The 23,102-nt window shown below is 40.6% G+C and overlaps 1 protein-coding gene across 1 annotated transcript in view; it reads left to right on the plus strand.

The window, feature by feature from the left end:
• The window catches only part of NTRK2 (neurotrophic receptor tyrosine kinase 2), a 210,387-nt gene that overhangs the window by 145,951 nt on the left and 41,334 nt on the right, over positions 1 to 23,102 (plus strand). The window contains exons 13-14 of the mRNA XM_062017810.1: positions 14,099 to 14,229; positions 19,881 to 20,053. Coding sequence (XP_061873794.1) covers positions 14,099 to 14,229; positions 19,881 to 20,053 — 304 coding nt within the window. The remainder of the gene's footprint in view (positions 1 to 14,098; positions 14,230 to 19,880; positions 20,054 to 23,102) is intronic.

Genomic DNA, 23,102 nt, shown 5'->3' on the forward strand with positions numbered 1-23,102 from the left:
TTGATCATAATGAATTTACTGCAAAATTGTGTAACCTTTCCACGTTTGACTCCAAAACCTGTGCCAGAGCCTTGTGCCCTGGCATGCATTGTCATGCTATAGCTGGGGAGGGTGAGGGGACTACATCTGCAAACTTCCATAAGAGATCACAAGCTTTTGAAATTGTAGGATAACTAACCAAATGGGATGCAGAAATATTTCCAACAGGCTGGCAGCTGTGCAATATATGGCATCTAAATAAAATTGAGTCACTAAGAAGTAGTGATGAATAAGCTAGCAAAAGTTTCTGTCTTTTTTTTTCTAAGCATACCCCAAATGTGACTGTCTAGTGTAAGAGAAAAAAAACATTCACTGTGCAAAAACAAGTGCCTGTGATGTTGATTTGGGTATGGATAAATTCTTGCTGTACTAGGAGAAGCACATGAATTAAAATGTATGAAATATTTAAGGGAAGTCTTTGCAGGGCAGAAGTTTAGTTTGTTCCTGAGCAGCTCTAACAGACTGTTTGGATGAAGAAGTCTAAATTAGTAGCACCTAAAATGGTTAAGTGAGAAACGAAGAGAAAATTGGTTTAGCACTAATAATCAGCTGAGGTCTGGAGATTCCCTTTCTTTTGAACTGACAAAAGTTTAGTTTTGTGGGTTGTTTTCTTTCTTTTCTTTAGAGTTCATGCTGCACCCTGCCATATTTAATCTCTTTTTTGTGTCTCTTTTCAAGCCCATCAGCAATTCAGTCTTGTGTTTCTCACTGGAGACAATAAACTCCATGGTGTGGATGATCCTCCTTTGCTATTTATCTGCAAATGTGAATTACTGCAGTAATTCACTGCAGTAATTCACTGCAGTAATTACTGCACATTTGCTATGTATGAAGAATCTTTTGCTTCAAACCTACATCCTGTCCAATCTCAGAGTGACTTCTGAGACAAGATGTACCTCTCTTTTGTGACACTGGTTGTTTCAGGTTCCCATTGATGTCAGTCAAAAGCATGTCACTGATTTGAGAAAGTTGTATCAGACTCCTGCAGAGCTGAGTTGGAACTAAAAATGCTATGCTGGAGCAGGAGTTATCACAGATATCCTGATCTAGGGCTTTCAGCAAGGTCCATATGTGAAAGCACAGTACTTTTTGTGCAGTAGAAGGGATAATGCAGGTTCTTGAACCTCTTGCTCCTAGCTGGTGTAGCTGGCTTTCAGCTTGGTTAATTATGGGCAAAAGTACCTTTTAAAACAGTCCTGAGAAGAGATTTTTCACAATTACGTTGTTAGGATAGTTATCTAGAATAGTCCTTCTGAGTTTGCAATTTACCATTTTCCCCAGATTCCACAACTGGCATTTCTAATGCCTGCCTGGCACAACACAGAGCAAAATTATTCCAGAAGGTCCTGTTCAGGAATCTTTAGTTGTTTATATTTCTGAAGGTATGGAAAGGGAGCCACAGCAAGTAGTTTCGAAGTGCTGGTTGTGGTGTGTTAATCCCTGAGGGCCTGTTTAGTTTTATGCAGTATGGTAGCTAGAAGACTGTAAACTAACAGCATGTGGACTGGAATAAGTAAAGAATTAGGATACTTAGCCTAAGCAGCAGACCTCACATTGTCTTTTGTGCATGACAAGTTCTTTTTTTTTTCCCTCTAAACTAGGAGATGCTGTGGGTTTCTGTGAGTTTCTTAATCGCTACTCTTTGTGGCTGTTAATCTAGAAGGACTCCACCGAGTTTCCCAGTTTATATTTTTTGAGTGAGAGCAGGATTAATCTCATGGCATGCAATAACACCGAAGGCAATGTGAGCAAAACAGTGGTATAGTAAAGTCTTCTTTTGTAAATTACTTTTTTTTCTTTCCAGTGCTTTTATTTTTTCACTCTGTTATAATGCACTTACAATTTAAGGAAGCCAGAATTTGTAAAAATAAAAGAAAGTGTTCATTGCAGCCATTTGAGATTTTGAAATTGAGAAAGTGATGGCAGTGAGGAGTTAGGGCCATTTTTTTCAAAATATACCAAATAAGAACTTTGATGAATACAAAACTTACATTTCATAGTTTTGTGACACTGTCTAAATAGAAAGTAATTCTTTTAAAAAGAAAAAAACCCCCACTATTATGAAACAGCTATCTAAGCATTTCTGTCCTTATTTTCTTGGGGGGCGGGGAAACAATGATAAAGAGATTTACTCAGCAGAAGACTTGTTAAGAGTTGTTTGCCTAAGCACTGATAACAAATACCTTTTCATGTCTTTGTGTGTGTGTGTATGTCTAGGTTTCAGAAGCCAGCGATGTTGCCTCTCTGTAGTTTCTCTGTAAGGAAAAATGCAAATCAGTAATGGCTATTTTTGCAGTGAGAGCCTGTTATATTCATGGAACATGTGGTTGAATTACCATTCTTCTATCAAAGAAAATGTTACAAGGGAAGCATAAACGTGACAGAAACAATGGTGAAAGCAACAGACTAGACTATAAGTTAGTTGAGAGTTGTATGTGGGAAAACATTGGGATAACCACCCAATAAGTCTTGAAATTGGTTTATAAATAATTATGTTAGCTTCAGACCCTTGTTCTCCTTAAAATTATGACCAGAGGGGCAAGCTAGATAAACAATGTCCTGGAAATTGCTTGAGGACCCTTTTGTGGATATTGAACTACTAAAAGGCAAAGTAGCCTTCCATCTCTGTAAGAGACTTCGGCCCAGTTCCTCCTAAGAGCAGGTCGCTACTTGCCGTTGTGCTGGTGGTGGCCTTGCTGAAGGCAGCACTTAACAAGAATGCTTATAAAGAGATCTGTCAATGTACCCTGGTGACATCTTGTCTGTAGGGATAAAAATAAAGCTTTGTGTACCTCAGTGTTTTAGTCAAGTGCAGATGGCATGTGTATCAACAGACAACACCCGTTTCCTTAGCTGCAAGTGCCAATCCCAGCAACTTGAGGCAAAACTCCAGCTGTTTCAGATTGATAACAATAAAAATGATGGTAATTTTTAATGTTCCCTTTACTTGGTACATGAGGTGTTCTGCCATTACAGTTCAACAAGAGTAACATCCGTTTGTGTTGGTTACTGCTGCTCAAAACAGTTTCCAAGTATATGAGTATGTAGGCAGCTGGTATTTATTGCTCTGAGAGAGTACTTGAACTTCAGAAGGAAGGGGAGAAAAAAAAATGCATTTTGCATATCTTTGCTTACTGTAGACTACAGTTGCTGTAAATATCATAGTGTACAGTAGTTGGAACATAACAGTTCTGGTTTTTTAAGAGCAGCAGTCATATAGGCGCTAGATGAGAGGGGAACTTTACTAGTCCATGCACTTTTGGTTTCTTGTAGAGACTAACAGAAATACATTTGCATTCATTTCAGTCTACAACAAGTATTACAGAACATTCAACTGTAAGTACTTCCCAAATATAAAGAGCGCAGGGGAGAAAGGTGACTATGATTTATGGTGACATCTATTAAGCTTTTACAGAACATCATATGCATGTACTAGCTATCACCATAAAATTAACTGGTACTAATTGGTCAGAGCTGCCAACTCAGTCTACTTATGAGTGTAACACTCTTCTTTAGGTCATGTTCATTATACTGACATCATCTGTCAGATCCTGAATAAAGTTCATTCAGACATTTCTGCCATTCTTCTTTATGTTTACCCTGCTATGTGTGTGCGCTGCCACCAGTGAGAGTTCTCATCTCTGCAAAGTCTGGGTCTGTGTGCTTTGGGAAACATGTGTCTCGGGTATCTGCCCAGTGGTGACTTCCATCAACAGCGAGGCTGTGGGCGGGCATCCTTCGATTGAATCACGCCTGGTGTTTTCCTCTTTCTTGGAAACTGACTGGAACAAAATGTTCAAAGCTCTTTCTTCCTCCCTTTCCCCTTTTTCTTTTCTCCCTCATTCTGTCTTCCATGCTTCAAAAGGCTATAACTGGGTTCATTATTGTGTGATAAATCAGCAGTAAACCTCTCTACATTTTGCTTCATTTGGGCAGCTCCTGTTCCTCAGTGTTCCTTAGTGACAGCTGCTTGGCTCAGCACACTGTAATTATCAACTCAAAACCAAGATGCTTTTAGGTGCTGAAAGCATATTGGCAAAGAGTGAATTTGTCCTCAACCTCATCATGGGCCACAGCTTTAAAAGATCCCATTTAGTGTTTGCTTGGTTGTGTTGTCCCTGTTGGTACTGGGGCTCTGACAGTTCATTGTCACAGCAGACCCTGTGGGAAGTTGTTGTTATCCTAAAGGAGTATAGGTCTTTGTTTTTCATTAGCTGCTGACATATCATACAGTTAACTTTTGATTAATGTATCTGCATTCATTCTCTTTCTTTAAAATAAAGCTTTACTGATATGTGGGAGGGGATTTATATGTGTTAGTGAAAATTTACGAAGACATTTAAACAGATGTCTGCAGGGAGCTTTGCTGAGAAACAGACCTGTTTTGTTTTCAGTAGTGGAGCTGAGGTACTCTTTGCTCTACTTTAAGCCTACCCCCATTTGATTTGCTGGCTGGAGAGATTGGCTAGATGTTGACTGAGCCACTGGTGGCTAGCTTGTCTGCAGCCACTGGGATGTACAGAGCATGGTGTGGCCACTAAAGGGCAAGTGGCCTCAGGCTGTACATTGTGTAGACATTACTCAAGGGGATGTGCATAGTTGAGACTTTTGTTCACTCACCAGACTTGTTTTAGCAAAGAAAGAGGACTTCTCCCTATTGGTCTGAAATATAGAGAAACGTAATTTCAGCTGGTAGATAACACAGTCCAGAGCTCAAGGGAGTAGAAGGAGATTTCTCATATTCTCTGCTAGATCTGTTAGCTAGATGCATTAGTTTGCATGTTACATGAAAATAGCATGCAGAACCAAGAATGGAGAAGACAAAACATATGGGGGGTTTTTTTTGAGATAAATGATCTGAGAAAGGTGTGCTGTTCCCATTGTCAAGCCACAGCTTTGCTTTTCTCACCATATCCATGGGGCAGGTTGGATTTTCTATTGGGACAATCAGACTAGGCACCTATCCCACTGCTATTAAAAAAGACTTTGAAGTGTTCTCAAATCCTGCTGGGCTACAGTTTTCTGTAATTTACAGAGCATTTCTAAGTGGGAGTGCCAAGAGCAACGCTTAATGCGAGGGGCACAACACAGACCTATTCGCATCCTTCCCTAGAATTTGAGGAGGTTGTCAGATCCAGGAGAATGATTGGAAGTTACCCAGGCAGTAGGAACCTCATGGCCTTTACACACAGAGTAATTTGTGTTGTTGTCATACAAGAAACATCCACATTGTGGCCTTAGTGCTTCAGTGGTTGCAGGACGGCAGAATCAGGTCAGCAGAGTCTACAATAAGGTCTTTTTAAGTTTGAAAAGTGAGGCATGTGCTATGTTCATGTGGAAACAAGAGAAGCAGCTTTTCCAGTGCATGTGCAGAGAGACAAAAGAAATTTCATCTTTTCTTTGCAATTGTTGAAGATCTGATCCTGAAAACATCTCAGCAGGTTTGGTCTTGCAAACTGTTTGTGACTTCATTTGCATGACCTATAAGTGAGAACTTGTAGGACATTTTTCTGAAGCTAGTACAGTGGTAATAATCTTTTGTTTGCTTTGTGGCTGCAGCAGAAGTGTCTGGCATAGCCCAGCAATTAAGATAAATTTTCTGAGTGTATCTTGTATGCATATGCTGCCTGTTACAACAGCTTTTGTTACCCATGAGCACTGGGATTCTGAAGCTGTGACAGGGGCCAAGGGGGAAATACCCTATGGGGATGTAAGCCTCTGTAGATGGCATGCCTTAGCAAAGCAGCGTGCCAGCCTGTCAGTGAAACAAAAGCAGAGCAGCAAGTGCCTCACCATGGAAGGATGCAGAAATGCTGAAGAACAGCATCTCTGTAAAAGGCAATAGCCTCTTCTCCAGGTCTCTTCACCTTTTATGATAGTTTCGCGCATCTCTACTGCCACATGGTGCTTTGGGGAAGTATAAGGTTAGTGCTCAGCCCTTCTGCATCCCCACAGAACAAAGAGCAAACTGAGGTTCCTTATAGAAAGACTCAAGACTTGATTTTTTTCTCTTTCCTGGTGATTTTCTCACTAAAGAGTACCGGGATCTCATCGAAGGGCAAGGAAGGTTTCTTCTTTTGTTTGCAGTGCCTGATGTCATTACATGTCTTTTGTGGGTCCTCTTTGGAGATACCCTAATCTGCAACTTGTCTCTGTGTTTAAAGTCCTAAACTTGTGGCAAAACCCAGGAAAGGTGCTGCACACCAAACTGTAACAATTAACCGTGTAGCAGCAAAGCCCTAACTGTATGCAGGTAAGGAAGCAGTCAGAGACTGAACCTTCCTCCCAGGGAGGAGTTTACCTTGAGGCCAGAGAAAGCAAAACAGTGGCTTGCATAAGATTCAACCTTCTTCCATGAAAGCTCCACAGTGTGCTGCAGCAGGACAGAACTGTAAAAAGTGTTCTGAAGCAGGACAAAAGTAATTAGAAAAAGGGTAACTAGTAGGCTTAAAAGTGATGTCTGGGTTCTGTCATGCTTCTGTGATGCTTTCTCTATTCCCTTTTCTTTCCATTCATACTTAGCTGCAATGGGGTAGACCTACCCATCTAATGTAACAAATAAGATGCTATGCCATCTTTTAGTAAAATAGTTCAGCAAAAGCTAAAGATTAAGTATACACTTTTGTATAAGAGAGTGATATTTGGGACTCTGAGCTAAGCACATGATTATTCCTTCACAGGCTTGAAAGCATGATTTATTTTTCATATCTGCTTTTCAAAGGCCTCCAGTAAAAACCTTCTGTCCTCACTTCTATCAAGGTACAAAATGATTTTTTTTCCTTTTAAAATGAGAAGAGAAAAAGCAAAGAAGAGAAACCTACATCAAAAATAGGGCAATCTCCTCTGAATTTCATCTTTATGCCCGCTTATGCCAAGCTTGAATATGTCTCAGTCTCTGAATGTATGATGTTTCTTTCAGGTCATGCTTCTCAGATTGGCATCCTGGCATGCTTTTCAGACTATGCCTGTTTCTGAAAACAGAGGTAGAAAAGACTTAATACATTGAAGACAGTATGTTTATTAGCCCTTCTCCCCTGCAAGCATGTATTATATGAGATATGCTACATGGTACTTCCCCATCCTTTGCTGAGTGCTTCTCTTTCTTCAGCACAGAGGATCCTTAAAGATCAGTATCATGCTGAGGGAAAGGATTTCCTGGTCTGAGCTGAGAGAAGGGTGGTGTTCCTGAGGTTACTCTCTCTAGTTAAACGTGGAAGACAGAAGTTAATGCTAGCACAGGTTTTGTACATCAGCTAACACACAATAGCCTTTAAGTTTTACAATCATTAATGTTTTGCATCAAGATTGGCATTTACAAATTAAGTGTATGCACATCTGCAAAGACAGTGTTTGATCACAATTCCAGCACAGTTTTCTGCTTAAAGCAAATTTACTGTCCTGTGCTGAAAAGCCATTAGGAGGATAAAAGCAGCATAGAAAGAGAAATGCAGAGCAATATGTATCTGCTATTTATTCTGAACATAGAGCACCAAATTTAGGTTTCAGTTGTTCTGATGTATCCCAATTGTTTTATCACATAGTATTTAATGTATATTTATAATTGAAATAAAGAACAGTTTCAGGTTGCTAAGGCTTGAGGGCCGTGCTTACCATAGTTTTTGTAAGCAAAGGCAAATTCTTGCCTTGGAAAACTGACACTTCATTATCCTTGTTTTCCTGAAGGGTGAATTTAGCTCATAAGGCTCATGCATTTAAAACAATTATAGCATTGTTAATATAATTTATTATTAAGTAGTTCTTATTTGATTATAAGTATCTAATCAAGTATGACAATATGCCTAACTGTAGCCAAACTGAAGGACCATGGCCAAGTAAAACAAACCAATTACTGTAACAAAAGAGTAAGACAAAATAGCTCACCAGAAATCAAAGACTAGCTCTAAAAGACAACACACACTTGAGTTAATGTCAAAGAGCTACACCAGCTACAGAAAAATGAGTACATGGAGCAAGAGATGTGGTGCAGCTGGCTCTACGGGCAAGTTGAGGAGGACTGAGCACCCTCCTAGGAGCTGCAGCACAGTGTCACAAGGAGAAGCCTAATTCTCAGCCAACACAATGGAAACTTTGGGGTTTAAAGTGTAGATCCTGTGACAATTTAGGATGTAAATGAAGCAACTGAAAGGTTAAGCTGCAGCAATCACAGATTTGTCGCAGATAGGAAGTCCTTGATAATTAGACCAATCCTGTGAGTACTCACAGGTTTGCCTTTCATAAATGTCAGCAGTACTTCCAGAAAGACCACTGCCTATTCAACTTGGCCATTATGTCTTCTCAAGGCCCACTTGGGGTCTGGTGCCTTTGAAAAATATGGCAAATCACTGATGGCCTCTCAGGTATTTTTACAACTGTTGAATTAAACTGCTCTTTTTCAAGGAAAGAAAACAAAATACAAAGTGATTCAGAAGCCATACTTGTACAAGTAATGTGACAAGGCTCAAGTGCCTTTCTGACCTAGTTCCTCCATGAATCCTCTGTACTTGGTTTTCTGTAGCCTGTACCAGCATCTTTCATTTAGAGCAGAATACCTGAGGAGCAGGCTTTCTGTTGGCTTGTTTTCCTTCTCTGTGAAGGAGAGGTGTGATCTGATTCCCAGCTGTAGACTGTATATATGAAAACACACTGCTTGTTTGTGCCTATAGCAGCTAAGCACCAGCCTTGCATGAAAATTTGTTGCTGCTGTATGGTAAAATCAAACGACAGTAACACTACATGAAAATATACAGGTAATAGGAAGTAATGAATGTCATACAGGGTAAATGCATCAAATAATCAGAAAGAAACTCTCAGAACTGAGCTGGCCTATTTCTGCATCCAGGCAACACTGACAGTTTAAAAGCTTTAAAAAAAAAAAAAAAGGTGGTGGGTTTTTCCTTTTATTGCTGTGTTAGAGAGTAGATATATCAGTGTGCCAAAATACCTACTCTGGCAATAGCATGCAGACTGTAGAGATACTGCTACTGCAGAATCTCATGGCCACTGGGCTAGACTTGCTGTCTGGTGATTGTAGTGATTTTGTATCCTGCTGCTATGGGATCTCTCTGAAATGTCACTCCTCCTTTTATGTGAATGACAAATGCTATATAAATTTGATATGCTATCTGAATAATAAGCCAATCATTTACACCTGTATATTCTAGCAAGATCTCAGAAATGGTTGATTCTTCACCATGGCAAGAGAAATGGTAGAAGAAATGAAGAAACATGAAAAATGTCTCCCTGCTGTACCTCATATCACAAGCCATCTGCTTTTTTTTTTACACAATTCTAAATATGTGTATAATATTATCTTACCTGCTTACTTGGCATCTTGAAGATCCACGTACTCAAAGTACTGGCACCACAAGTTTCATCAGGACTGTTCCACATGTATAGCGCTAGCAAAATTTTAAATAGTATTCTAGAAAGCAGACTCAGCAAATTATTTAAGTGGGCATGCAATACAAGAGGGTCTTCTAGTGTTGGTAGTTCAGGGAGCAGTGGTGATGGAGCCTGTCTGCTGTGGCTTTTACTGTCCAGCAAGCGGTGAGTCTGTGTTGCAGCCTCTCCTCTGCTCTGCTGTTCTCATAAGGCGTACAAGAACACATCTGAAACCTACAGCATTTGTGATTTCATAATTGAGTGAGGTGTTCAAGATGAGACATGTTCATGCATACCACACAACTATATCATTTTAATGCTCCTTAGGAAACCCAACCTTAAAAGGACTAGTGTGATCTCTGGACAAGCAGAGCTATAAAGAGCTGATTTTGTGTTTTTATCTCAACCTTGTGGAGAGTGATAAAAGAATGTGGCTTCCTGTTGGTAAAAACAACCAGAAACAACTTATTTTAAAAGGCAGATGAATTTTTTTTTCCAGAGAAGAGTCATGAAAATGACTGGTGAACTGGAGGAAGTGATTTCCTGGAAGGACCTTTCATCACTTTGCTTTACCAAGAAGAGCAAGAAGAGCGTAGATTATGTGTATTTAATACCATACGTTAAAAGGCTGCTCAAACTACCAGAGAAAGTCTCCTGAAACCCAAGGGTGGGAGATGCGAACCAGAGAAGCTAAAAATTAATAGATGAGAAAAAAAGGCATGCATTTTTGTTAGCAATGAAAATTATTACATATTAGGGCAAGTGACTAGTTCAGACTTTGGAATCAAGACTGGCATAGCCACTTTCTGGAGACAGCCTTTTGCCAAGGACAAGTCATTTAACTCAATACTATGCTTCGTGCTCTGTAGAAAGTCAGTTTAGGTGGTGTAATGGTCACATGTGCAATCAATTTCAGACCTTTTTGTTTGTGACCAAGGGGAAAAGGCTTTCACTGTCACAGCATTTCATTTTTTAATTACATGTGGAAAGATTTTAGTAGTTTATACTGCTGAGTGTCCTGCTGACCATGTCTGGAATCAGTCACGTCCAACTTAGTGAATTTAAAGTGGTAAGGTGTTCCTGAGTTGCCTGTTTTGCTGAGATCCTCTCCAGGGCATGGTGTGACCCTCTGTCTTCTGCCTCAAAGGTAGGTTACCTGGGAAGTGCAATCCCATGCCTGCAGATAAGTGTTTGCAGGATAAGGCTTTGATACGCCGTTTCCAGTGCAGCGTGCTGTTAATGAGTGAAATACCTAGAAGTTCAACTCTGTTGGTGGGATGTCTCTGAGACCTTGAGGTCAGGAAAGAGCCCTTTTCTGCAGTTGTGCTCCCTGTTTCCACCTGATTTCCAGCAGTCATCTGTTGGAGTCGCCTGTTTCTGTGGGCACAGCTGTGTGGCTGTCATTTGACATGATAGCCTCTTTTCAACATTTACCTTTGTTTAATTTGCTTGGTCGCATATCATATTTTCAACTTGACTTACCTTTTAAATGACTGCAATATATTTTTTACAGTAATCAGACAAGGTCTTTTAAACGAGGGATGATATGCAAGTGGCAGCTCAAAGGCAATCACTATTTGGAGTCAAAAGGAGCCAAGTGCATTGCCTGCTTTTGAGTACTTGTGTACCTTTGCCTGCGAGACAACTGTTATGAGACCACTCCTGTGTTAATTCAGTTATGCCACTTCTTTGGCCAAATTCTGCTTTGTTTCTTCCATGTAAATCAAGGATAATCTCCTGGTCTTCAACAGAGATAATAGGATTTATCCTGATATTAACTGAAAGCAGATTCTGACTTGAATTTTTCAGTGTTATCTACTGCTGAAATCTCCTCCCACTGAAAATGGTGTCATTATGACTGGGGCCCTGAGTGTGCTGAATGGATTTTTTCCTTAGCTCCTATTTCCATCACATCATTTATGATTTACTTACATTGTTCTTATGTTTAATCTTAGGCCATTTAGTCACATTTACTGACATTTTTTATTTGTTTAGTAACTTGGTACAGCTAAGAAAGGTAACAGGGATGGTTAAAGCATGACAGGTTGCAAACACATTCTGCACAGATCTTTTCTGTGGCCTGCCATGTTTTGATTTTGACAGATTGGTGTATAGGATAGGTGGTTTATTCAAATGCTTGGTTTATATAAGAGCATTTAGCAGCAGCTTTAAGTATACTACAGAGTAGTATTTTATATGGTTTTTATTTATCTCTGCTCTATTGTGAGGTCCTCCAGGAACTTTACAAAAATACTTCCCACTGCTAGTGCCAACACTGGGAGTGTGCTGAATTCACACAAAATTCAGAGAGTTAGCCATTTTCATCACCACATCTTTGGCAAATGTGGAGAGAACCAAGTGAAAAACTGCCTGTGCTTGAGTTTTGCTGCAGACCTCAGTAGGGTAGTATCTCAGTCCAACTCCTGGCCCATGGGCATTGCAGATGTTACAAGATGGTAACACTGGTAATGTGGAGCTGAACTCCTCTCTCTAGAAAAGAGAGACATCCTTCTGGTGATATGTGGTCAAGCAGAGGGAAAGAGAAGAATTCTCTTTCTACTAAAGAGAAGCAGACAGGGGCAGTTAGCAAGTGTGTTTTAAAGCACAAGTCAGGAGATGTGCCAGGCAGCAGTCTTCTCTGCACGCCTGCCTTGTGACCAGCATTAGCAGAGGTGAAGGATGCCAGTTAACTTGTGTCTGCAGGGAAAGGATGTGTTTTGTTTCAGGCCTGTCGTGTGATGACTGCATGTTGTACTTTTCTTGAGAAGCCAGAGCTGAGGAGAAAATGAAAATAAGAAGTGAATTCCTACTGACTGCAGGGGAAATGCTCAGCTAGCTGGACATACAAAGCATACCCATATAAATGCATCTCCTTGAAAAAAATGCACCAACTTGAAAGATCTTATACTAGGCTAGAGTTTGACAAGAGTGAAAAAAAATTGGTACCCTGCAGTCTCATTTCAGGTATACTCAGCTTTTAGTTGGACATGTAGCTTCTGCAGAGACCTAGCCTCAGAGGAAGAATGGGCAGTACCCTGCCTGCAGCCCCCAGGGGTGGTGACAGGAGCAAGCCTAGGTCTGATGTGGCATGGGGAGAAGATGTCTTTCCTCGCTCTGCTCCCAGGGCATGGTAGGCCTGCTTGTGTGCTGGTTCAGGGCCTCTTGGCAGCTGCCGGCTGGATCTGGTGGTCTGCTTGTCAGGTGCACTGCCCCCCTGGCAGACTCATGACAGAGGTGCCTGAGAACGTTTCTCACTCTCCTAGGCCCCTCCAGTACCAGACTCTCCTCACATGCACGCACATAAATACCAAGTGTGTTTATATACAGTGTACTCAGACTAGTTATGTTACTATAGGCTCAGGGTGTGAGGTGCATGTATTTTTCTCTCGGAGGCCATGGACTTTTTCTTCAAATGCTGGTGACAGCAAAGGCGACTGGCTGTGCCATTTCTTTCCACCACTATTACCAGCAGCTCTCTATTTTCCATCTCTTAGTAACAGAGGCAAGGTGGTTTCTGTGTTTGTTGCCCTGTTTGGAACAGGTGTGTTTGCAAGTATGGGGGCAGGGATTGGTCTGCATCTGAACATATCCTAAATTCTTGGCAGTGTCCTGTTTCCTGCAGTTAGGCAGCCAAGGTGGGATTCATGCCTTTGCAGAAGCCAGCCTGATGCCTGTACACTACTATTTACTTCATTGTGTTTAGGATTTAAGTTGCAAATAGGCTTTGTCCAGGCAGGGTTAAATTTCAGTGCTTGCAAAAGCAGTTGAATGCACTGAGGTTAAACTTATCAGTACATGTGGATCGTTTTGTACAATTTCAGGAGCACAAGCTGTCAACCCTGTTGAGCTGGCCAGTTAAACTGCCATTATAGCTGCTTTATTTAGCTTGAATATTGCAAATTGATAATGTATCCTACAAAATTTGGTACAGTCTTTTAAATATTAAATATTTTAATGGTAGCTCATGCTGAAAGGAGAGCATAAAATAAATTGAACAAAAATGGTCAAGGACTATGTGTGAATCAATTGTTTCTCGGCAGCATTTCAACTAAGGCTCCATCTGCTATGCTGACTAAAACCTTTGTCCATCTTTTATTTCTTTTACTTCAGAGCAATACTGTAAATCATGTTTGTGAGAACAAAATTTCCATCTTCCTGTAACTACAGTGTAATACAGAGAGGGAAAGCAGTTGAAAAAGTGGTAGGAGAACCAGAGAGTGAAAGGGGCACATTTTGTTTTCTTGGATTAGGTTAGCTTTAAAACTCTGACTTTGGACAAGAGAGTTCAACTATTGTTAAAGGTACAAAAATGGAAGTGGTGGGAGAAAGGTTTAGTTTGTTTTCTGATTTTTTTGTCTTAACATTTTAAAAGAAACTACACTGGCTGTTGTGTATGCTTTGTAGCAGTCATCCTACTGTGATGATGAACAGCCATTTCCCAAGTATTTCTTAATTCCACGTCTTCTTCTCCAGCAAATATTCTACTCTCCAAATATAAATCTATTAACTTAGCCTTCTTGGACAAATCAGTAATGAATGACACATCACTTTGATTCCTTCCACGACATGTGCCCCACTCTACAGGCAACCTGTTTACGTGTGGCTGTGACCATGGACCCCCCATCCCATCCTGGCCTTGCAGCTCACTTCTGATCGCCATTTTGTTTTCTCTTCACAGTTGTGCAGCACATCAAGCGCCACAATATCGTTCTCAAAAGAGAACTGGGAGAAGGAGCCTTTGGGAAAGTCTTTCTGGCAGAGTGCTATAACCTCTCTCCCGAGCAGGACAAGATCTTGGTGGCAGTGAAGGTAAAAGAATCTACATTTCCATTGTTAATTCTTCATTGCAACTAATGTAACTTTATTTGCAAATGATCATGTTTTCCTGTCGTGTAGCCCAGTGTAACTGCCCTGATATACATGGAAGGATTCATGGGGCTAATGGAATGTTAAGATAATGCAATATTTGATCTTGCTGTGGATTAAAAAATGAGAACTGAATTTCATGATGAAAAGGAGGAGAGAAACAGACTCTGTCACATAAGGGCAAAATCTTAAATGATCTATGGAAAATATAATTAGTGAAAAATAATGTCTAGGTAGCTAAAAATACATGTGACATACATATGTGCCTAAAAAAGTAATCTATAACTACTAGTCATAGAAGGCCTTTCTTTTTCAGGATTGTGCCACACTGTTAGTCAACCACTGAAGTTATCTGAGGTTAATTGTCATTAACATAGCTGCCAGGAATGTTATAATATATGACATGTATAATATTCTCGTGTGCCTTTAAACACTTTCTGTGTAGAAATCCAGAAGTCATGGTATATCAGACCTGGAGAAGTGGTTCTTAATCATACAGTTCCAGTCAACTCTCCTAAAATACAGTCCAGAGAAGGGGGAAACTATCTGAAAACAGCCATAATGAAATAGTTCTCATGTTTTTGGCGAGTAGGGGGAGGGACCAAAAAAAAAATGGGGATGGGAGAGTGCTGTGCTTGGTTTTCTTGCAAGAGCACAGACTGCATGGTATGTTGGGAACCTTCCAAGGAATAAAAAGATTTTCAGCTTGATCTCAGAGCTTGAACACCAAACCTGCTTCATCAGGCCTTTTAATCCCCCAAAATGGAAAGGTTGGGGTTGGTTGTTGACCTTGGCTATGGATGTACACTAGAAAACAATATTGGTGAAACTACACTTTGAAGATTAGTTTGCAGAATCTCCCTGACAACAATCTTTTATCTCTATCTGTAGTGTTCTGCCAAAAGCTGACTGAGGTGTTCTGAATATGATGTATCTTATTAAATGCAGAGGGAATACATAGTTAGGATCTGAGCTGTGCTTAAGGATCAGAAAGTAATTTCACCTGACCAGGCATAATTAGGCAACCATGTGTACATTTTGGATCAACCCATACAGTAAAATAAATAGAGTAGTTATCTTTTGGAGTTTGGAAACAAGAAATAGAGCTTTGGATCTGGCAGTGAGGGAACATGAAAGGAAGGTAGACTTGCAGAGTACTTTCTTGCTCCATCAAAAATAGCAGGTTTTGGGTGTTTGACAAGGTTACAAGCTTTTTAATACCTGAGAGATGTTCAGTCACATTGACTAGTGAGAAAAAAATTAAGCCCTGAAAGGATATATCATAGACAGGAGAAAGCAAGAGATATGAGATGACAAAACTAGATCTGAATGAATTTTCTATTGTGTTTTCGTGAAGCTAGAGTGGAAATTGCCTTTCCTCTATCACTTCAGGGAACTACTTGATAGCAAAATAAAAGTCTTTCCATTCACTTGCTCCCTTTGAAAGTCCTGACCAAATGGAGCCTAGCACTTCTGTTAAATGCTGCACCATACTCATTCTCTGCTGCTCTTTCTCGGTGTAATTCACAAAGAAGAGCATTCAGCCTTTAAAAGGAGAGATGTCTCCATCGATTTAGATGACAAAATTATCAGTTTTCTGTACCAGTTGTCATACTTTTTTTTATATATGTATATACCAAATCCACTCTTTGTTAATGTCCTTGACGAGGACCTTGCAGGCAGCTGTGGGAAGAATTACTCTCAGGGACAATTTATGCCCATTTTGTGTTTCTCACTTTGGCTGTTGAAGGTGAGACTGGCTGCTGTCAAAGAGTTATTTTTTTGGTGACCTGTGCCATTGAATTGATCCCCATATAACTGAGGAATTAATTGCCCGTTGCTTCTTTGTTTCACCATGATACCATGGTACACCACAGGTATCCTCCATTCACAGTGGAGGCAAAGGGGTGGGACCTTACTGATGTTCAGAGATCTAGCCAGAAGTCTGTGTCTGGACCCCAGTGCTGGGCACAGGGTTTGGCAGTGAAAACATGTCATTTTTCATATTTTTTGGTCTTAGAAGAGCAGATCTGGTGCCAGCAGAGGAGGGGCACCTCCTCCCAGCACATGGTGAGGTCTTTAGGGAGCTTCACCGATGTGAGTAAAACTCCAACATGTCTGTCTCTGTGAAAGAGATTGGGTGAGGACAGTAGGAGTATGTACATGGTGAGGGGTAAGGTGGTGCCCAGGGTATTTTGGCAGGCATGGCCTCACCTGCGCAGGGTGGATGTGAATGGCTACTGGTCCCCACTGTTTTGCTGAGGCCTGTTGGTTACTGGGAAGCTGTGTGGTTTGTGCTGGCCCTGAGCATCACTCTGAATAAACAACATCCTTCTCCTTTTCAGATGGAGAGTATCTGGAATGCAGATATTGCTGCAGCAAAGTTTAGCAGCTAAGAGGCCTAGAAAAATCTGGGAAGATAGAAAATCAGGCTTAGCATAAACAACCCAAAGTGCTTGAGCATTTGCACCCCAAAGGAGAAGACAATCTGTTTAAATGTTTTGACCATGAGACTTCTTGGAGGGAGCACTGAGAGAAATACTGTCCATGGGTTGCAGGCAGGTTGTGCTAGCCTTCTCCCCAGGCTGCAGGTGCTTCAAGAGAACAGAGGGTAGAAGAAAGAAAAGTTACTGTTTACATGGGGGCCACTTTGCCATGTCACAGTGGTTGTTCAGGCCTGGATCAGTACTATCTCCTTATAGTTGGATCCCCAGGCGTAGCCTTGCACTAGTTGAACCTGGCTGGAGTTGGACGTGAGGATGACTGTCAGGGCACAGGTTAGCAGCTGCCTCTGGCTCCCTTGGGAGGCTTGGAGGCAGATTCACCAACTCCTGTGTCTTCAGTTCAGAGAAAGGTCAAAACCACCCCAGTCAAAACACACTACTGAGCTCTTGTATGGTTATGGGGAGCAGTAGCAACATACAGGACAGATGTTGTGAGTGTTTCTTTACCATGTCATACTGGTGTTGGTGTGAGCTACATCCCCCTGCTCTTGCTCTGATCTACTTGTAAATGCACTGTAAATGCAGTGCTGAGGTGGACTAAGGAACTGTCAGTTAATATTTGCTACAAAGCACAGATCTGCAGAGACCAGATGGTACGTGAATACCTGGACAAGGACCTGTAAATGAGAATAAGCATGGGGGACAGTCCAGCTGTTAGAAGGATGAGTTTGGCCGATGTGAAGCTCGTGTAACAGACAGGAGGTCTCTGTTGCCCATGGGAGCATGTCCCTCCTTTTTTGCTGCTGGCCTGGGTGGTTGGAAAGTACATGTGGTTGTTTCTCAGTTCCTACTGGTGACAAACTCCTGTCAGCAGATGGGAATGCTTTATATGCAGAGCTTTGGTGTACTTGTCAGTAATGATAATAATTATGAATATGTCTTCTTTCTTTATGCTCTTACAATTTTATTTTCTTTTTTTTTTTTCTCTTGTACTGAAAACAAGCTAAATGTCTTAGTCAATGTAATTTCTATGTAAATTGTATGTATGTATGAATTTTTTCACTTTCCAGTCTTGTCCTTGTCTGCCTGTCATCTATCTCCCATGCACTGTTTCTGTTCTGTGCGCTGCCTGAAGTAATGAAAGGGGGGTTGCAATGGTGGGTGACAGAAAATCAAGTTGCCCCTTCCTACTAGAAACCCTGCCTGAGTTTTACTTGGGTTATAGACCTTTCTGCATTTTGCTGTTTGACAGAAAATGTGTAATTGCCATGGCAACTGCTCTGTCATGTGATAATTTTGCTGTTTTTGTGAGATAAAAAGCATCTTCTGAAGTATACGATGTTCCATCCTTACAGGGCAGAGCTGTCAGCTCTTTCCAGGGTAAGAGCCTGCTGGAAAAAGTATCAGGCTATGCATCTGTCAATTTTTTTTCCAGGTTGTTATTATTTAAAAATGTTTATTATATGAATAGTTTTTCTAATTCAGTTGTTGAGAAGAATTATAGCCCAGTTGCTTTATACAAAAAGCCACCAGAGGAAACTCAAGTGACAATAGAATTGTTCCCAGGAATTTCATTAAAGCATCATCCCAGAGTCACAAAGCATTGGAAGACGTTTCAATATCAGTCCTCACTCGGTTCAGATGGGATTGTGTGGGGAACATAGTGGGGAGCCTGTTTGATAGCCACCTTAGATCATAGACCTGTGAATACTAATATGTCATGACATGTGATGTTTTAGTGACGCAGTATCCTTGTTGCATCGTTATGGGTGAAACCTGTGGAAGAAGGGTTCTGGGCTTGAAGGCACAGAAGTTTCATAAATGGGTCTCTCAGGGAATGAACGTCTGTGGCATAAGTAGTTTCTATTGCCTCTAGGATACATAGCGCCTGAAATCCACATGGAAAAGCCCCTGAACTTGGTAGATGGCTACCCAGTTTGCCCTGGTCCTTGACCACCCATCTGATCCTTATTATTGTAGCTGTTCATTTTTCAAGACCTGTGGTTGCAGTTTCACAAATAAAGCAAGTGTTTTTTACAACAGTGATCATTAATCCCTTCTTCACACAAACCTTGACTATACTGCAGCAGAATGATTGCGCTACTTTTTTCTCTCATCTTCTTTTGTATTAAGTCTAGATGTAGTTAAAATCCAGAGGTACAGAGTATAGTGCAATCACTGTACCTTTTGAAGGTAGAGCCTAGTAGCGATTTATTCCCAATTATAATTATTCTTCATTTAATTGGTGTCAGAATTCGCTTTTGCTCATGCATGAAAGTATTTCCTTGCTCCAGAAGTGCAGCTCTTAAGAAGAGATCTGAAACTGCCTATGTGTGACAGTAAAATTAGCATTATTTCATTATACAACATTTAAATCTCCCGTTTATCCAGTATTGAGATATCTCCTTCAAAATGAAAATAAGCAAGAGTTTATAGCTGTACAAATAAAAGAGGGTGAGAAAAATTGACATCTCACAATTCTGATCTTCATTTACCTCCTCTCTGTCAATTTAGGACCGATCCTCAACTTATATATATGCTTAATCTTAGGCATGTGAGTAAATACACTGAATTTCAAAGTTCTTTCTGGCTATGAAGTCTTAAGTTATTAAGTTCTAGTCCATAGACATACACTTGTACAAATCTACCTAATGCACAGCACACCTTAGGGGCCAACATCAGCCACAGCACCATTGTAACACATAAAGAATACATGTACATTCCCAGTCAGCAACAAGAGTTTAAAGAACTTACAAGAAAGGTTAAAGAGATACTAGAGTTTGCTTGTTAAATGTGAAAGGATATGAACCAGTTGTGTACTAGTATATTTTTTGGCTAAGATCAGTTGACTTGTTTTTTTTTGGAAAACACTGGACACATTAAGATCATGAGTATTCCTGCATCCTCTTACAAGAAGGATTGTTGTTTGGGGTGGAGAAGGAGAATGTGGCAGGAGAATGAAAATTGTACTGCTGTTATTTGATTGCTCTTAAACTTCACATCTGCATTTCTAAAACAGTTATTAAGAAAATTCTTCCTTCATCCTTTATGCAGTAGAGTGTCCTTGTCTTACCCTTACAGTGCCACCCCACGTGTTCACTACTTCCTGTGAACATATTCCCTTCATTAAGTCTTTGTTTTCTCCACTAGACACTGAAGGATGCCAGCGACAATGCTCGCAAAGACTTCCACCGTGAGGCAGAGCTGCTGACCAATCTGCAACATGAGCACATCGTCAAGTTCTATGGCGTCTGTGTTGAGGGTGATCCACTCATCATGGTCTTTGAGTATATGAAGCATGGAGATCTTAACAAATTCCTCAGGTAAATCCATGACACATGTTGTGCTTCTGAGCCAGAAATAGGTAGACAAGGTAGATATTACTGGTGCTTAACGTACTACCTCTGGAAAATGCTAACACCTGGTACTGCAAATCTGTGCAAGTCCCATCTTCTCTACTGGGATGTGGGGCTCATTGTTTCTTTGCCTGCTTGGAAGAACCATTAACTCAAGCCTTATGCACTTTTTGCACCAAAGGAATGAAAACCAAAGAAATATTGTTTCCAATACATTTTGGTGTATTCTGAAGTGTTTGGTTATAAATCTTGCAGTAGGAGTCATTTTCTTGCAGGCTTTCTGGTAGCACTTGGGAAGATCCCACTCAACACCTATCACTGTCTGTAAGCGTCTAAGAGCTTTCAAAATCTAACCCCTTTTCTCTTCCCTCCTCTCAGTGTTTTGGAAAGACTGCCATTAATCTGAAGCAAGAAAGCTATGAGCCATGGAAACTTCAGTGCAATGGAAAATGCCACATCTTGGGGTCTGGATTAGGGCTTTATGAAATAAATCTGTTCAAGAGTGTGCCTCAGAAATTTAAATTTGACAGTAATGCAGTCATAAATAAATAGATGATACCTAAGGGTCACAGTAATAGGTAACTCATGAACGAGGAAGTTATGAACAGCAGCTTTCTGTATGTGCCATTTCCACTAGCCTGCACTCGTTGACATAAAAATAAGCAATTAAGAGACAGCTTTTGCTTCTTTGTAAAAAACTCATTTACATAAGAGACTCTTTTTCAAGGTCTTCTATGTCATCTTCATCAAAGGATATCACAAATGTACTTCAATGTACTGAGATCTCTCCTGATGAAGATGACTAGAGGTACCACTGTTTTGGAAAGGTATTGGTAACAAAGCTGTACAACAGTCAGAACTAATGTCCCTTTAAGTGTTTTCAAATTTTCTGTCTGGCTGCAATGGATAGTGACTGCTTGTGTTGCTGCTTGTGCATTTTTTATAGTCTATGTGAAATGAATTTGCTGTCTTTCTGATCTCTGCTCAACAAATAGCCACAGCATAAATGCAAGTGACATCAACTAGTATCGTCCCTTGTTGTCAGGCCTGCTAGGTTTGGCAGGGAGACAGGGGCTTGAACTGGGGATGCAAACACTACTTTCTCTAGGCTGATTGTCTCTCTGACAGAGGATTAAAGTATATTGTCTGAGCCATCTCAGGAGATTTACATTTGCCTGCTTGGAACTCCACTCTAGATCAGGAGGGGAACGGCAATTTCCTAGGATGCCATCCCTGTACTTTTCCAGAATGCTGAATTTCCATTAGAAGAGGCCAGATTAGCAGCTGATACAAAATCATTTCATATTTCATAAGAAATACTTATTGTTTGATTCTTTTTGTTTGGTCTTTTCTTACCTCATTAACTCTGATTGTTGTATGGAAAGGTAGTTTAGCAGACAGTGTATTTTCTACTTGAGGTCTGCTCTGGTTTTTTAATTATTAGTCAACCCTTGTCTTTAGAACATAAAATGATTATGCTGGGACAAGCTGTTAAATCTGAGCTCCAATTTGTCATTCCTCTCGCATTTGCTGCAGCTGGGACTGCAGATCAGAGGTTAGCTGTACGTGGGCTGTAAGAGACTCTATTTTTTACCCTGCAGCGCCACCAAAGGCTGCCGGTGAAAAATGAGCCCGAAATTTCACCGAAAATGAGCCTTGCTCTTCTGCACGTAGCTAGAAACTATTCCTGATCTAGGACTAAAGCCTAAAAGTCGTGCCTGCCATGTGGATCCACAGAAATCTCTGCCAACATTCCTGGCTGTTGCAGTACTCTGAGGACCACCTCATTTACAGGCAGCACCAAGAGGACAAGCAAGTTGGAAGGAATGTTAAGAATAATAAAAAATTTCATTAGAGACAGACAGTGACCCCAAGGAAGCTAGCAAATGAAGAGTTCTCTAATTTAGCAGCTCGGAGCTTTGTGTCTGAGGGCAGTCATTTAAAAGTCCGCACAATGAAAAAGTAGAGGGAGGACTTCAATAGGAATCTCCCTAGGAACCTTGGTTGGAGATTTCACATCCTTCTGTTTATTTCTTCACAACCCAGACCAGTTTAGTATCTGCCTGTATGTACCCTGTGGCAGAAAGCTTCATTTCTTTCTCACATCTGTCACTTAGCTCATGAAGTTCTTCCCTTGGGGTAATTTTAATGTCATATTCCTAATAGATAACGTCAGGTTTGATCTCATCTATTTGGATTAATTTGCAACTCTTTTTCAAACTCCTGCACCTTCTCCCTAGGGACAAATTAAAGCCTCACTTCTATTGATTAGAAAGGTGAAACTGAAACTCTGAAGGACTTTTGAGAAAAAATAAAAATCGGTTCTAGAATATTTAAAAAAAAAGAGAGAGAATGGAAGATGGGAGGTGGTCTCTTAGAAAGACTATTCTGCAGGAATGGAATAAAACAGGCTTCTGAAAACAGAGGAATGCATGGAAAGATATATTCAGACTATTAGAAGGTGTGTCTAATGAGGAGAGCTTGCCAGATGACCTCACCTGTTTGGTACAGATTAGCTAGTAGAGCTTCCTGTTAAAACATGAGTAGGAATGTATGTATCTGTATCTTCAAGATACTAGAATGTTATACATGTATACCAAAGCTAACATGGTAAAGATGGATAAAGCACTTGTGTTCTGGTCCTTTGCTGAGCTTTCCAAATGCAGAATGGCTCTGCTTCTGCTAGAGTTTATATGAGTTTCTCATTAATCGGTTGATTATTACACCTTAGGGACTTGCAAGTTCCTCAGTAGCTCATATGTCTGAAGCTGTTTAGTTATTCCAAACAGTGTGTGTTTTGTGACATCTTCCTATTGTTAAGAATTCCTGTCTCAGGCAGGACTTACCTTTGGTGATGAAATTAGCAAAAATGGTTTTTGGCTGTGCATTTGGATAGGAAACTAGAAGTGTGATTCTAACACTGCTGCCTTGGTTTCTTAGGTGACATGTCAGAAGGATGTTAGCTCTTTCTTCTTTAAGAAAAGATGGAAGAGTTGATGGCCCTTCCCCCCACACA

Source organism: Colius striatus, chromosome Z (genome assembly GCF_028858725.1).
Source record: "Colius striatus isolate bColStr4 chromosome Z, bColStr4.1.hap1, whole genome shotgun sequence".
NCBI classification, from domain to species: Eukaryota; Metazoa; Chordata; class Aves; order Coliiformes; family Coliidae; genus Colius; species Colius striatus.